General features: G+C 41.8%; 1 protein-coding gene across 4 annotated transcripts in view; it reads right to left on the reverse strand.

Annotated features, from left to right (window-relative positions):
- Positions 1-16,353, reverse strand: part of LOC306841898 (RNA-binding protein with multiple splicing-like) — a 33,328-nt gene extending 16,975 nt beyond the window's left edge. Inside the window, exons 1-3 of one of the 4 annotated variants that reach the window (XR_013781607.1) lie at positions 15,856-16,353; positions 2,188-2,265; positions 887-925 (exon numbers count right to left, since the gene is read on the reverse strand). Coding sequence is in view for 2 of the 4 variants with exons in the window: in XM_079371932.1 (XP_079228058.1) it covers positions 887-925; positions 2,188-2,265; positions 15,856-15,918 (180 nt within the window). In the remaining 2 variants the exon portion in view is untranslated. The remainder of the gene's footprint in view (positions 1-886; positions 926-2,187; positions 2,266-15,855) is intronic. The other 3 variants (XR_013781608.1, XM_079371932.1, XM_079371931.1) reach the window with 3 other exon arrangements.
- Positions 16,354-16,621: the final 268 nt, after the last annotated feature.

Consider the following 16,621-nt stretch of genomic DNA (forward strand, 5'->3'; position numbering starts at 1 on the left):
CGAAGGGAATTATTGTAGGACGTCTTGATTTTAATACAGACCTAACAATACATGATTAATCTTGGAGGGGAGTGAGAGATTAAATCAGTGAAGGTTGTTAATTGCAGACCCAGACACAAGATAAAGAGGGGTAAATTTATTAAATAAAAAAAAAAGTATTTTGCTGCTAATTGACTTTTAAAGTTTGTTTAAATAATGCAACCCCAATGAAATACAAGAAGGGAAAGCCCCAATTTAAGCAATAGGATTTGACTTGTTCTAAGGAAGTTTTACCACCGGAAGAAAAAAGCTTTCCTTTGTTCTAAGTTTTAGAGGTATTATACTCGGCACATTCAGTTTAAATAGGCCTAAACCCTTCTAATGAGCTTGTCATGTCTTTATGAGAAACAGTGTAATGTAATAAGAACACTGACATGAAGCTAAATTGCTTAAGTCTGGATGTGGACACCTGCCAGCTGAGCTCATTTTCAGTCCGGCGCCCCTCAAGGCTAAACACGAGCGTCAGTTTTGCAGTTCTCACAACGCTCGCTTTGACGCCTTAAACCCCCCCCCCCAAAAAAAAATCTCCCTTCCCATCCTCGCACATCCCACCAGTCTGCTTCCCCTGACTGCCAAAGGCAAGTTGGTGCAACTCTTTTTTTTTTCTTCCCTTCCCCCAATGAAGTTTTTCATCTATCGCAGCTACTTCCTGAGAAGTGTTTTAATCCTTCACAGTCAACAAGAAGATAACCACAAGAGGGAAGACACTGAGCAAAGGATGAAGGAAGCAATGGAAGGTGTTGATGAGCAAGAAATTGGGAAACGTATACGGTGATAACATGATGAAAGACTAACTGATGCCTTCACTTTGTGTAGGAAAACTTCATTACTGTGTGGTGTAGCTTACCTGTTTCGAGGTGAGTTTTATCAAAGAGCCTTCATAGCCCTGAGGAAAAAACAGAGAGACAATGTCAGCACTGTTAAAAAGTGTTTATAAGGAAAGACTAAACTTGATGGGAAAAAAGTAAGACATGTTATTTTTAGCCAGAATATTTAATAATAAACCGTTAATATACTTTTCTCATAACTGATGAGTAACTTGTTGAAAACAGTTTGTATGAATAAATAGTTTCAATAAAACTACAAAATCAGGAATCGAAATAATTAGCAAACAGAAAGCTGATGACATCACTTTCTTACGTGTTTTGTAAAATGCAGTGCCAGCACATAGCCAGTAGGGGCCACCATGAGAGGATTTAATTTATTCACTTTATCCAGTCGAAATTAAGTCAAAAATAAATACTCTTATAGGTCAATCAACATTTACACTTGGTGTAGGGTTAGAGCGTGCAGGTACTGAGATTAACCTGGATGATACTGTACGTAAAGACATGTTATCAAATTAAGCAAAAATATAAAAAGTGGGAGTGCTTTTCAACTGCAGATACAGTTACAGAGTTTGTATTTGTCCAGTCTGGCGAGAATGGGAGGTTATAGATTGTGAACTTTTTGTTAAAAAACAAAGATATATTCACAATTACATACACAGTTTCAATATTTACTTCACTTGTCAAAAAGGCCTCATAATTAGCAGTAAGACCAAAAATAGACTTCTGTTTCAAAGAGCTCTAAAGACCATACTGATTGGACCTGATTAATTCAGATGTTCTGCTTTAATGCTTGTGTTACAAACAATCAACTTGGTGTACATGCCAAGAGCTTCATATTTAAGGTAGAAATGGATGCACAGTGATTGTCTTGTCCTACACTTTAACATTGCTGCTGCTGCGCCATGAAAGTGCATTATTCAAAAGGCGACAGTCCAAAAGGCTTCCAGTATCTACCTACATACATTCACCTGAGCTCAACTCTGGGACTATGTGCCTGTGACAAAGTGGAGTTTCTCAGGTGAAGCAAATAGCTTTGTTTTTGTATCGCAGGCAGCGAGCCATTTTTCCATGACACATGCACGCGCGCATGCACGCACGCACACACACACGCAAACGCACAAGCACACACACACACAGGCTTCCTGTGGATCAAGATGTGATTGAAACTCGGCTTTAGGAGCACAGACACTTGAACCTCGCGGGAGAGTTTCCATTGCCGTTTATTTCATCACCATTAATGGAGGTCCCATTGACTGGTGGAAAGAAAAAAGCTGCTAAGAATAGCTGCAGCCCATCCATTTAAAACATACAAACATACCTTAAATGGTCTGAACAGGAGATAGAGCTCCCGCGGTTTAATATCCAAAGGAAGCCCGCTGACAAATAGTGTTCGGACCTGAGGAAGACAAGAAAGAGATCATTTATTTTTCATTAACCTCCAGCCGTTATTAATAGGTGATTTGCACACATGACAGTAACAGATGAGGTAATAAAGACACTGAACTAAAGTTAATAGTTCTCAGGTAGGCTGTACACTAACGACAGACTTTCAAACCCTGATAGGGATGTGTTTCAGCTCACCAAACACACCCACACACACCTTTCTACAGTGAGCATATTGTGTTCTCCTGTGTAATCTACAGCCTGCTGTGTTTTATGGCAATCCTCCCTCACAGCTCTGGCCTCTGTTTTACATTTGAACTTTTCAACTTGCAACTTGAGCTGGCGTTGCCGGGGAATTACAATGTATATGTTAGCAAAGGGAGACTAAGAGAGAATTGAATTGTTGTGGTCCTCACTGAGTCTGAGAAGGTGGGAAACCACAGCATGAGTAACATGAGAGAGAATACAAATGTGTTTTCAGGCAGAGGTGTTGTTATCATGTGAGAGTTGATAGACAGCAAAATGAATGGTGCGCTGCATTCAAACTCAGGGTTGTCTCAAGAAGAAAAAAAAAAAATCAGCTTCAAGCTGTACGTTTTGAGGGAGGATTTCAATATTCAACTGTTTTGAAAACAAACCTTTTTTTTGCTGCATATTTTTCCTCTAACCTCATTCTCAACTTTAAGAAATGAAAAAGGGAGATTACATTGGTGAGTAAGAGATACAAAGGGCTGATAGTAGGGTGTGTGGGGGTGAACTCATGCTGAGTAATGGGATCAAGTTTAAATGTTGCTTTGGAACTTTGGGAAGAAGGAACAACAGACTGTCTGTGCACTTACATGAAAGGGTTCAACAACATTTTTATCAAAGCTTGATATTCAAATATCAAACAACACGAAGCTTCTCTGCTGAAGCTAGAGTAGAACGGCAATGTTTTCAGGGCAGTGCACATATGGGAGTGTCTCACATCACCAGAAACACCAGCTTGTACATAAAGGTCACAGGTTAGCATTTATACATCGACACAGGAATTTCATAAACAAATGTGATATGTTGCATGTTATGATTGGACTCTCCCAAAGAGGACAATCATTGTAGTGTAAGTCACTCACAGTTCATCTCATTTAACTCACATCTATACTTATTACAGGAGAGGTTAGTAAAGCTGCATGCATCTTACTGTGGCAGAGTGTTGTTGAGAAAGTACGCTAGCAAGTAGCATCGAGACATTTTACTTGATGATATCACACACATACCAATTTCTTTTTTGTAAACATGAGATGAAACACATTCTAGAATTAAAAATACAGATTTTCTATGAAGCTGGAACCATTTGCAAGTTAGCGTAGTTAAGCAAGAGGACAACAGAAAACTGCTAGCACAACTGTTAGCTAAATTCTTCTAATTATCTCTTTAAATCTTCTTTGTTCAGTCAATACAAAAATGAGTTTAAAACTACGATGCTACCATTCTACATGCTGCATGTGTGCTAAGCTATGCTAAGCTAGCCAGGTGCTGGCTCAAGCAACATAGAGAAAGCCTCCCTACGAGTGGTGTCAGTCTTCTTAAAATCTCATTTCTTTTCCTTTAAGCTAGTGGTATTTAAAAAAGACAAATAGTGAATTATCCATGCTCAATATGACTTCACGTTTTCTTCACATACAGTTTCATCCTTCAACAACATAATCAGCAAACTGGCCGTCATTTCTCAAAGACTTGTTTGAACAGCAGCAGTTCTTTCAAAAAACGAGACACATTAGCTCCAACCTTCAGTCAACACAGACATAGCAGCACTACATGAAGCGTTGCATAAGTTACATGTAATAAAAAAAAAAGAATTTTAAGAGAAATAATATACATGGGTTATCTTTGTTTTTAAAAAGGACATCATCATTGTCTTGTGTTAATACAAGAGCTCACACATAACAACTCTAAAACAATCAACACATAAAATCAACACAATAAAGTGACACGATTCGGCCTGACACTATAACCGGCCTTCTGGACTGAAAGTATGATTGAAATATGGCGGGCACGTTCGGGCTGCTTTTTTTTTTTTTTTTAAAAAGACTGTCTTGAGAAAAACGGAAAATATAAAGTAACACATAATTCATTACTCACATGTTCTCCCTTCAACACTGGTGTTTTGCTAGTGATTTATGTGAGATTATCTTGTGAATTAGCGGTACTGCTAGAATATCAATGTTTCATAAGTGAGCACGTTGTCACTACTTGACTCACTAAACATGGATTGACATGAGCAGGAATTTAAGTTCAACCTTTCTCTCACACACTCGTGGTGAAATTGATAACTATTGTTCTGTGGATCGACCTCCACAGTTTGGGTGGAATGCGATGTGTAATCATTAAATCGATCCATGACATTAATCTATGATCATTAGCTCTGTAGCATCAGCTTAAAATGACCAAATCAGCTGATCAATGCCGACAGATTCTATTTAACCTTTATTAAACCAGGTTGGTCCCATTAAGATTAAGGACTTATTTTCAAAGGGAGACCTGGCCATATACGCAGCAGGTTGAGAATAGAAAAAACAGGGTTGCAATGGGAAGCTTTTACATCAGATCAGTTCATTGTCCTTATTTTGAACTTTAACTCTTGACAGTTACTTCCCGAATCAAAAGATACGTTTTCTGGAAACACTGGCAGGGCCATCAGCAAATCTGACTTAACGTCAAAACTCTGAGTCTGCACGAAGATAACCAAGGTAACGTAACAGGCACTAATCACTCCTCATAACTGGAATTATCCCATAATTGAAGTTGACTTGTTACAAGAAAATAATTGCTTTAGTGCACAAGAGAGATACAAAAAATGGCAGCTCCATCTAACACACCCACATCAATACTATGATAGTGGATTTTGCAAGAATAATTGAATTATTCAATATTCTGATTCAATTTGAGAAGGAATTGTTAGTGAAATTGTAGGTGTGCATTACACACAGTAGATTTAAAGCTCTTTGATTCATTAAGTAGTAGATTTACAACTCAGGAGACAAAGGAACTGCTGAACTAACTCTACACATCATTCCCACATGTAACCTGATACGCACCACTGATGCCAAAGGCAGAGCAACACACAAACAAAGGAGCTTAGCAACTGGGCGAGTGATGGCTGGAGAGTGCCAAACTGGCCATCCAGCCAACAAATCTCACCTCGGCGCCTTTCTCACCTTCGCCTCTTATCTTATCTTATGTGAGCCGAGCTGAACCCCACGGGGCCGTCACTAGGCTCCGTCTCTGGCTGTTCTGTTAAAGTAAACTCTTTTAGAGGGTCTCCTTATATGGAGTTACTCAGAACAAAGAGTCAGAACAGGACGGCATGAATCGGACAAGAGCATTGGCAGTCACTGACAGCTGCTGAGGCTGATTAAACTAACAGTGTGGTGGTAAAGCGTGCCGCAGAAGCTCAGCCAGCTCTGTCAAAAAGGTAAAATGCTAAGTCTGATATGTTTGAATTTAAGAAGAACGGTTTCGTTTTCATTTTTGCGTATTTGTAAACATCTTGTTGAGTCAGCGCATGGCCGAGTAAAGATGCCGAAAAACACTTTGTGAAAAAAGTCAAATGTTGGACATTGTTTAAAGGTCAGGACTATTTTGCAATCTGAAAGTTCCTCTGAAATCAAAAAAAACGTTGTAGAAGTTTTACTGTGAAGAGCAGTTAACTTACCATGTTATCAGATACCCCATCTCTGATTTAACCCCAGTCGACTTACAGACACTTGAGACCTAAATGTGCAAACATACAACAATGGGTCCTCTACACACTCCGAACAATGGGACAGTCAAGGCTGTGTCGAAGCTCATTCCTGAGACTTCCTGACGTCAGCTGTTGTGATATATGATCTGTTCGTCGTGTGTCCGGTGCGGCGCTGACTGCACACGCTGGATGAGGTATGACTCACAGGCAAATGTGTCATCAGCTCTCTCCTGCAGACATCTGCTGTTGATTACAGTATCAGCCTTTATTTATGCTGCTCCAGGACTAACTCGAAATAAGGCATGAGAGTTGTAAACGATGGGTGGAGTGAAGAAGTTTCACGATGTAGTAAACTAAACTGAAGGTCATGCCTCAGGTTGAGCGGATTCTGTGTGTTCATAAAAAAAGTAAAGATAAACCCTGTGCCATTGTTTTATTAGGTTTTAAAAGTGCTGTTTTATTGGTTCTTTCTTAAGTCACATACCTACATTTCCATAGTGCTGAGTGGCCCGGTATGGGCTATTGAATCATTGACCATTTATGGCGTGCTCGCACACCAACAAGCAGTCAGGCTTCGATCAAAAAACAGCAGTGCCTACCTACCACAAGCCAGCTGAGCACCTCACAGCCGGCTACCAGCGCAGTTCCCTGGCAACGCCTTAGCGAAGCACAGCAGTGCTCGGAGCCTCGGGCCAAAAACATCAGATCCTATTAAGGCCACTTCTGCAGCAAGTCTCAAGGGATCAATGCACCTCTAATCAGAGATCCTTGACTCCACAAGCACCGGATGAGGTCATCACCTTATTGATACTCTATCATTTCACCTGGAAGGTTTGTGGGTGCCCCCCCCCTGAGGCTGGAGAAGGGGGGGGGGGGGATGCCAACAGGACTCCTTTAAATTAATAACTTTTGCAATGATTTCATCTTCAGCTAACACCTAATGATGGTTAATTTTTTTTATTTTTTTTTTACGCAAAGTTTGTTTACATCATTTAATCCTTTATTTTATTTATTTTGATGTCCAAAATCTTATCCCGACTTAGGAAGGCTAAAATGTTCTTTTTAAGGTCTAATGAAAGAACCAGCGCATGCACCCATCTTGGTCCTTCTACGGAGCATTGAGCTGTTACTCTGCAGGTGACCTGAAACTACAGAGAGTCAATGTCAAGAACATTGCCACTTTTTCAAAGTGCTCATCACTGAATATTTAAGGGGTTTCTGTAAATGATCACGAGTACTTTTGTTGTGATTCTGTGCTCTACAAACACGATTTATTTACACATTTTAAACAACACGTCAGTTTGGACGTAAGGAGAACTTCAGGTACTATTTTTTTTTAACCTCCCCAAAGGTTCAGCTGACCTTAAAGATGGCTTCAAACCTGTCTGCTCATCAGAGAAGAAAGAGAGTATAACATTTCAAACTAGTCTGATAGCTCATGTTTCTTGCCCTGTCTTCCTTCTTCTGGGATGTTTCATACGACGTCGTCTGTGTAATTCAACAGAAAGAAGTGTTGGTTAAACCTCCAGAATTCAGATCAAAGTTGGAACCAAATTTATCATTAAAATATGCCAGACGAAGGAGCAAAATCACAAAGGACGATCCATTTAGAAACAAGGGGGGGGAAAAAAACATCTGATGCTAAAAATATCAGCAAAGAGTGAATTTTTTTTCTTGCTTTAATCCTAGAAGTCATGTCGAGTGAAAATGTTACTCAAGGCGTGAAACAAAGAGACAAAGCATTCCCGTTTAAAACGTCATGGCGCTGATACAGATAACAAATCAAGAGCTTCTCATTTTAAACCTCCAATTTTTCTCCAGCATGGAGAGCAATTTGTCAGCCATTATTAAAGCTGCTCGATTTGTCTAATTAAATGTCCCTGGCGCTTTTTCACATGTCATTTCTATGCAGGGTGCGTCGCAGACTTATAAAATCTGTAACACCTATGGCCTGAAATGCCTCATTATAAATCTGTGTGGCTTTCTCACATATTTGCCCTGACTTTAATTGAGAGCTTTTTTGACCGTTCATTCCGGCTGAAATGAGGGACACGACCTTGGCGCGATGTGAGATGATAGCTCTGTGTGTGTGTGTGTGTGTGTGTGTGTGTGTGTGTGTGTGTGTGTGTGTGTGTCCGCCAGCCAAGTTATTAGACAGAGGGCCTTCGACCCAGATGTGGCAGGACACGGTTTTAACCTTGAAGCCTTGAAAGTGAAAAGTACAGTGGATTACTGTAGCGTGTTTGCAAAAAAAAAAAAGCTTAACAATTAAGCTGGATTTTTTTTTAGCAGAAGATTTTTTTATTATACAAGATGCTTTTAGTTCGGTTGATCTGAAATCAAAGTCTGCCTAGGAGCCCGTGTGAGCTCAGTTCAAGTTTATTGCGTCAGTTGAGCGCCACGTTATTAAAAAAAAAAAAAAAAAAAGATAGACTAACTGACAGACTCCCTCACTCCCACACTCCTTTTGCTATCTGAGTTGTCTCTGTTCAGTGTTGGCAACCGCTCTCCATCATCCTTGGGGTTATTTTTCTTCCTCTTCCTTGTCTGAGAATGTGAAGAGTGAGAGACTGTCGGGTCGAGAGAGGTGTCAAACCACCATAAATAGATGACTCCGTATGTGCGTTAATTGCCAGTGTTTTTTTTTTGGGGGGGGGGGGGGGGATGAAGGGGGTCGAGTTTCACATGCGGGGTCAGAGATTAGGCAGGTAAGGTGAGTTATAGTGCAGGTCAAAGGGCGGCTGCAGAGGTTGAGCACACTCCAAACGTCAACGTAGCGAGGAGAGTTTCTTTGTTTCTCTCTCTCTCTCTCTCTCTCTCTCTCCCACAAGTGCTTTAGAGCAACAATTACCGCCCGGCTCAGTGAGGGCCTGTAAATGTTCCAACAGGTTAACCTTTAAAAGACATTTAAAACAAATGACCGAGGAAAGGCAAGTAAGCGCTCACTGCACTGTTTTTCCCCTCTCCTCTTACTTTTTTCTTCCGAGCTCTATTAAAAGTTTCCGTCGTCTTAAAACGTAGGCTGAAAAAAAAAAAAGGCGTCGCCAAAAAGAAAAAGCCTCAAGGTGTTCTTTGGCTGCGTCGTTGAAATGAGCGACTTCTTCGCCCGTCAGCTCAGAGTTTGTCAAACATCCTTCCACGCCGCTTTGCTCCCTCTTCCTCTTCTCTTATCTGATGACTCCCGGTGAATGGACTTAACATTCCTCAGCGCTCATTAACGTGAACTAATCGGCCAAGTCCGGCCCCCGCCTTTTCCTGGACTCCCTTTGTTTGCCGCCTGCCCGAGTGGACACCTTACACTGTTTGGTTTAGAGGTTGGGTGGGCAGAGGGGTTAAAGTGTCCCAAGCAAGTGGAGACAAAAACAACAGCAGATACTCCGTCATGCTTTGTGTCTCCGCGAGGGAAACGTAAGCCTTCTGCTAACATGTTCCCATTATGTGCAGCTGTTCCTCATTGTGTTTACAAGGGACAGCACTTAGAGGCCGGCATTTTTAGGATAACTAATAATGATTGCCGTTTAAACAAGGACACTCTGATATATGTTCTTTGAAGGTTTCAATGAACGTGGAACTAAAAAGATACTGTTCAAATGAAGAAACAAGAGGATTTTTTAAATCTTTGCGTCTGTTGTCTGATGGACTTCTGATTCATGTAAAAATGCTGAGTTCAGTGCACACAAGGTTTAGAAGATGTAAATGCTCTTTTTCTGTTTGTTCACTTTTTTTTTTATCCACGAGTTCTTTTTACATTTGCAATGTTTCTTTATCGGACTAAGGATTCCAACTTCACCGTTTACATGGACACTGGATTAACTGATCTGATAGAGACGTGCGTCCATCATGTGATCAGAAGAAAAAAAACATTTTTCACAAGTTGGGTCCAGCTGCTCTTTTCTGCACACAGCGGAAGAAGATGAAGAAGCAGTTAAAAAAAAAAAAAATGTACTGACATCATGTCCTTTAAACAATACGTGTTCCTGATGCTGCGACCTCGGTACTGGATACTTCACAAGAACCTTCACATGTAAACAAAGCAATCGTCAAAGAGGCTGCTGTTTTACTAAATCCTGCTCCAACACTGAAGTACTTGAATAAGTCTTTATTTTCTAAGTAGTTCTTTCTAATCGTGACAGTGTTATGATGCTCTTTCCTATAAACATAATGCTAAAGTTAATCTGACAAAAGACAACAGGGACTTTTGTGCGAACTGGATTAACAAAAACAAGACAAGCTAATCTTATCTTTTCTCGAAGTATAATAGCAGTCGAAGAATAAACAAGTTAACAGGAAGAATTTAACTGACTAATCCAAAGCGAGCTGACTAACACTTGACCTTGCATCTCTAACTCTCGCTGACCGGCCAAACAGACTGTTGGCACTCAGTTCTCCTGGTTACCGTTCTGCCTGGCTCGCTCCTGCCTTCAGGACTCTTCCCATGACCATAAAAGGTCATTCTGTTCAGCGATCTCAGGGTCACGCTTTCAACGTATGTGGCGATAAGGGAGAAGGAGTCCGTCTACTGGGCGACGCAACTGGGCGAGGGAGTGAGTGAAGGCAGGATGGAGAAGGAGGGAGTGGTAAGAAAGAGGAGAAGAAAAGTGGCAAATCATAAACAGTGTGCAGGGTGGAGAGGAGAAGGAAGGGAGGGAGGGACAGCGGAAACGGCTGGAGAACAAAATAGAGGAAAAAGGCAGAGAGAGAGAGGAGAGGAAAGAAAAGAGGGGAGGAAACGGAGGGGAAGACAGATAAAAGTGAGGAAAGGAAACAGGAGTGAAGGGGCTAGGAGGGATTGGGTGTTACAAGAAAAAAAAAAAAGAATTAGTTAAAGAGATGGAGGTCTGAGAGAAGCAAAACTGGTGGATAATTATAGCTTGCGAGTTAGCGTATTAAACAAGATGATAGCACTTACATTCACAGTATGACAAAGCAGGACAAGATGGCCGACGCCGTCTATGCACCAGAACACACTTCTTTCATTCTCGTAGCGTTTCATTCGTTACAAAGCGAACTCAAGGATGACAGCTCGAGCCTTCACTCCTCGCACACGGTCAGTTCTAGAGTTTAAATATAGCTGCGGTTATAAATACATTTTTCTAATATCTTGTACGATTCTTGATCTGATTTCTGTTTTTTTTTATTTCCCCCCGTCCTCCTCACATCAGGATCCTTTGCCAGCCGTTTCTGACGCTAAGCCTTGTTGTTGTCTTTTCAAATACCTCTTGTCGCACAGCTGACAAATGGCTAAGATAAGATGACAATTCCCTACGCGCTTTTATAAATAAACTGACGCAGAGCAGCAGCGAGGTTTTATAGTTTGTGTGCCTGGGCGAGGGCTTTTTTTAAAAATTCTGTATATTTAACCGTTTTTTAAGAGTATATTATAGATTTAATCGACAGTAACTCTTCTCTCCTTTCTGCCCGTTCATGGCCACTTTCCCCCCCTGAGCTCCCCTCTGTTAACGTTTCATGTCACAGAGCGTTAATACATCTGCGTGCCCTTTTCATAGATACATAGATACATGCACACACACACACACACACACACACACACACACACACACACACACACACACACACACACACACACACACACACACACACACACACACACACACACACACACACACACACACACACACACACACACACACACACACACACACACACACGCCCTCAGCAGTGTGTTACGGAGTGATGCTGCCTCCCTCTGCTTCGCCAGGCTTCTCCAGCAGCAACGCCCCCCCCCCCCCCCCCCCCCCCCCACCTACCTACATCTCCCCACAGAAAAGGTCATGCTGGCCACATGACCCGCTATGTGAAGGAGAACCTGGTGGATACCCAAAGCAGGCCAAGCACAATCCAATTACACCCCGGGGAGACACGGCGCATTTGCTGAACTCTGCTCGAGTTCTATCCAGTTTCTCTTTGGGGGGCGCTTGTAAAGATCCACTTACATGTTTATGGACGGTCAAGATCAAGAACGAGAATCAACAGATGTTTTTACGAGGTTCCAACTTCTGCTCAGACGTCCAGCGAGGGGTCAACTTACAAGAACTATGACGATGAGCACAAGTCCAACTGAACGCGCTTTAATCTGCAATATGAGACAACACATGAGCGGATCATTTTTGCACATTCATTTATGTATTAAAAAAAAGTGTATTCGGGGGGGGGGGGACCTTGAATGCAGAGCGGGCTGCACGGGTCTTCACTTAAATAAACACAAGTCAGCGTGTGGGAAATTGACAGCAACAAGGTTTAAGGTCAAGCTTAGTTAGCGATGATGCATTCCATGAACTCACAGCATGGACTGCATGGACTGCATGTCCTCTCTCTCTCTCTCTCTCCCATCAACCCCCTCTTCACTCTCTGTCATCTATTAACACAAAACAGGCCGAACAATTATCTGAAGTACAAACGATGGTTTCCATAGCAGATTAAACATCCTGTTGTTTTTTTCTTCTTCTGTTAATTAGACAGAGATGTCGGTGTCAGTTTCCATTAGCACACAATGATATCTCATGGTTGCGTTTTCTGTCTGAAACTCAGTCCATGACAGGACGTTATCCATGTTACTAGGGTAGAAAATAGAGAAAAGTTGCACATCCTTGCATCTAACACACTGTCTTGACAGATGACACACCGGCAAATCATAAATAAAAGATTTAAACGTTGGCCTTAACGAAAGACTTCTATCATTATTGATTATTCTAATGATTGCGCGAGTCTGAGTGTGGGAAAGAAAATCAGCTTTGGTGATTGCTTAAGGACACGTGAATTTCAATAAGCAGATTCAAACCATCAATCATGCGAGTTTGTTGGCAGATCTATAAACAAAAACCGCCTCCTTTAGGCACCAAAATAAGTAAATGCAGTCTCGATGTGAAACCTTTTTGGTTAGCTGTTCCTTCCCTGCATGCAATGTCAGAATGTGTTACCTTCCTGATAACACAAACCCGTCTGGAGTTTGTCACCTCACCTCTGTCATCGGTAATACACATCAAAAAAAGTTAACGGAAACATGTGCAACTGTAACGTTAAAACATCTACGAATCAACTTTTTTTTTTTAAATTTCTTCCAGTGGAGAATCAGATCTACAGCCTGCAGGGTTTTTTTTTTTTTTGTCCATACAAGGTGTGGAAAGCACAGCTGGTCTGAGAGCATCTTAAACATCCCCCCCTCCCTCCCCAAACACAAGAGCCAGTCTGTCACCTCAACGACCATCAGTGACCGCTGAGTGCCACAGCATGTGAAAGCATCCAGAACACCTGATAATACAGCTTATCAAAATCAGCCTGCAAGATTAGATGCTGCTGGGGTTGAAGGGGGGGAGGGGGGGGGGGGGGTTCAACCTGCATACCTCACCATGTTTGGTCAGCGCTGGTTTACATTAAGGATCACAGGGCTTTGAGGTTTACAGTGAAGACGGCTGAGCAGTGGAGCAGGCAAGAGAAGAAGAGCTCGCTACAGCACTTTACTGGTGAGAATCAGTGATCCATTGAGTCACATACTACACTGTGCGGAGAGGAGAACATGAGGAGGGGGGGGGGGGGGGGAAGGGGGGAGGGGTATGCTGCTGTTCGGCATGTGAGAGTCATACCAGAGGTTGTTAAACTTTGGCTCCCTCACATAAGGTCAGAGTTTATGGCTACTTTAGGGCCGTCTGGCGTTTTATATGAACTGCTACTGTGATAATGGTGAAGGTTTCCACGCGGGAGGTTTAGATGGAAAACGTGATACAGAACAAGATCACCCATGAATCTCTACAAAATAAGACTCGACTGTCAATGAAATCTTGTGATAAAAGTGAAAGTGGTACTCAGGAATTAAGAGCCATTATCAGTCGTCACGTGCGTGCATTTTAGCGTAAGTGATACACACCTGCTTCCTCAAACGGCAGCTTGGACATGTCGAGTGTGGACGCTGAACATCTCTGCTAAACGTGCTTACTTACACACATCGTTACAAAGCAAAGACAGAGTGGCGTTCTCTTACATTACATTACATTAATTCACCCGAGTCAATTTAACTCGCTGCCAGTCTGGGTGGCTTCCAACTTCTCTACAACCATTAAGATTCCTCCGGCCATTACTCTCTCTCTCTCTCTCTCTCTCTCTGTCTGTCTGCCTTTTTACACAATGCATAAACAGCGTCTGGGCCCTGCTGCTTGTAGAGGTTACAGAAATTTAAACTTGAAGAACGCTTTTATTATTCTGACCATTACTAGACGAACGTAACAGCCGACTTGATATTGTGAATGTACGTCAAGTTTGCTCTTTTTGTTTTTTTGTTGTTTTTTTTAAAACTGGACTCAACAACCGTTTGTCTTTTATGCTTGAATGAAAGTGAAATCTTGATTATATAAAAGGTGGACTTTACAGCGAACTCCCTTAAGTTGTTACCGATCTAAAACAAAGCAGTCAGATCTTATAATGAATACGTGTGTAAGCTGAGAAACTGTCATTTTCTGCTTCTTTTTTTTTTGCACGCCAGTTAAAAAAAAACCCAAACATGATTTCATCCACTTGCAGTGCAGATATACAACCGCTTAGTGCTGTTAAAGCAATCAATCAACCTCAAACTATTCAGGCTGGTTAAGCTTATGAAGAACAAAAAAGGCACACGAAAAAAATCTCCTTTGTTGATTTTGAAAGAGATTAAACTGAACATCTTTGCATTTTGTACCGCCTGTCCAGAGGAAAAAAGGACATTTGAGATGCATGCTGTCAATTGAAACTCTCCATCAGACTCTTAAGAAGTCTGTTTCCTTGTCTGCAGCTCGTCTGCAGAAAGCTTCACTCACTGACTCCATCCAAGCTCCACTGTGGACCAAATATGGTGTTACATCGGGTGTGTTTGGCTATTCAGTTACAAAGTGACGGACTGAAAACCGAGCCTTAATCAAATTGCTCCAAGAGAAATATGTGATATAATGTGATACACCTTTCTTACATCACTCTGCTGCGGATGTGAGGAGCTCTGAAATAACAAATCTGTCGTTTGCCTGGAGATAACTTTGAGGCCAAAGAAAGCGGAGAAGAGGAGAACTATAAACCAATTTACGAAGAAGAGGACTTGTTATGGATCTAGATTATGCAATGGAGAAGAGGAAGAGCTGGGCTGTTATCCAGCAAGTTAGAAGGAAAGTGGATTACCTCACTTTTTTTTTTTTTTTTCTTAGACAAACAACAACATTTTTGGTGTGTTAAGACATAATGAAGTGTAGCTGAGAGGCTGATCTTGCTGGACTGTAGTGCAGCAGATCTTTGCTTCAAAGTCTTATCGCCTTCTTTATGTTGCAGCAGCAGATATTTTAACACTAATTCGCTCCGCACTCCCAAAAGTAGTGATTGTCAGTGTTGTGTGAAGTTTGGTGGAATGGGCACAGTAAGCAAGAACTTACACAAGAACACTGAAACATCTCCAAGAAAGTCCTGGCTTCAGAACAGTTTCAGGAAATAATTAGAAGTGATTTCTCAATTACGAAGTCCTTCCTCGTTCCTCACCTTTTATTCTGTTCGGGATAAGTATTTATTGGACTTTACTGTTGATAAATAAAGACAAAGAACATTATGGCTGGTTTAAATGTTGATGTAGATACAGTAAAAGGTATAAAGGAGAGTTTGAGTGAGCTAAAAAAAAGAAAAAGGAGGGATGAAGAGGACAGGTGTACAATTTATTAAAACACAATTAGTTATAGTGAGTAAATGATTAGTGTACACTGCAGTAAGTTTAAGCTCGACTGTAAGAGCATTCAAAATAAGAATATTTATAGGTTAGTAAATGGTGGTTAAAAACAAGTATAAAGATGCGTCACGTAACGACCCGTTTCAATTCAACCTGCAGGTGTAGGTAGCTGCTCGCGCGCGGACACCTACCTCCTCTTCGTGGTTGGTGAATTCACTCTGCTCGTTTTCTTTCTCGATTTTGTTGTTATTCATTCTGAGTCGGGCTCTTTTTTCGCCTTCACGTGGACTATCTTCTTCCTCTTTTTCCTTTTCTTTCGTCCTTCGTTTCTGTGAGGCTCCTTCCTTCTGCTCCAGGACCCCCAAATTTGTAAAAGCCCCCCTCGCGAGAGACAACAGTCCGCGTGCGGCCGCTGTCTTACTAAACCCGGGCTTCCCACTTGTTTAACGGCACCAACGATGACTAAAATGTGACTTGTTTTTCAAGAAGAGGGGGGAAAGTCGGCTGTGAGAAGTATTTTTTTCTGTGCAGGCGGATATTCCTCAGCATTCCCTGGAAAGCTTCTCCGCAGGCTCTTGTTGCTGTTCCCAAAATGAAATACAGTAAATGTTCAGTGGACCGCGCCGCAGGCAAACTTCTCTCTCCTCATCTCCGCGTGAGGGAAGGAAGGAGGGAGGGATGAAGGAGGGAAAGAGGGAGGGGTTTAGGGTGGGGTAAAGGGTGGGATGCACCGTCTGCTGCGCTTTAACAAGTTTCATCAAGTGCTGAGAGCATGGACTGTGCAGTCTGTCTGAGAGGGTGGCAGTGGAAAATTGGTGCATATCACCAATCGGCCTCTGCACCAGCTGAGTGTTATTTTAGTCACTGCAACATTCCTGTTACATTAATGTAGTGTGTTGTTCATGCATAGAGGCTTATTTGGTGACATTATGTCTCCTCCTCTGTTATTATTTGATT

This window comes from Symphodus melops, assembly GCF_947650265.1.
Source record: "Symphodus melops genome assembly, chromosome: 20".
In the NCBI taxonomy this organism is placed as follows: domain Eukaryota; kingdom Metazoa; phylum Chordata; class Actinopteri; order Labriformes; family Labridae; genus Symphodus; species Symphodus melops.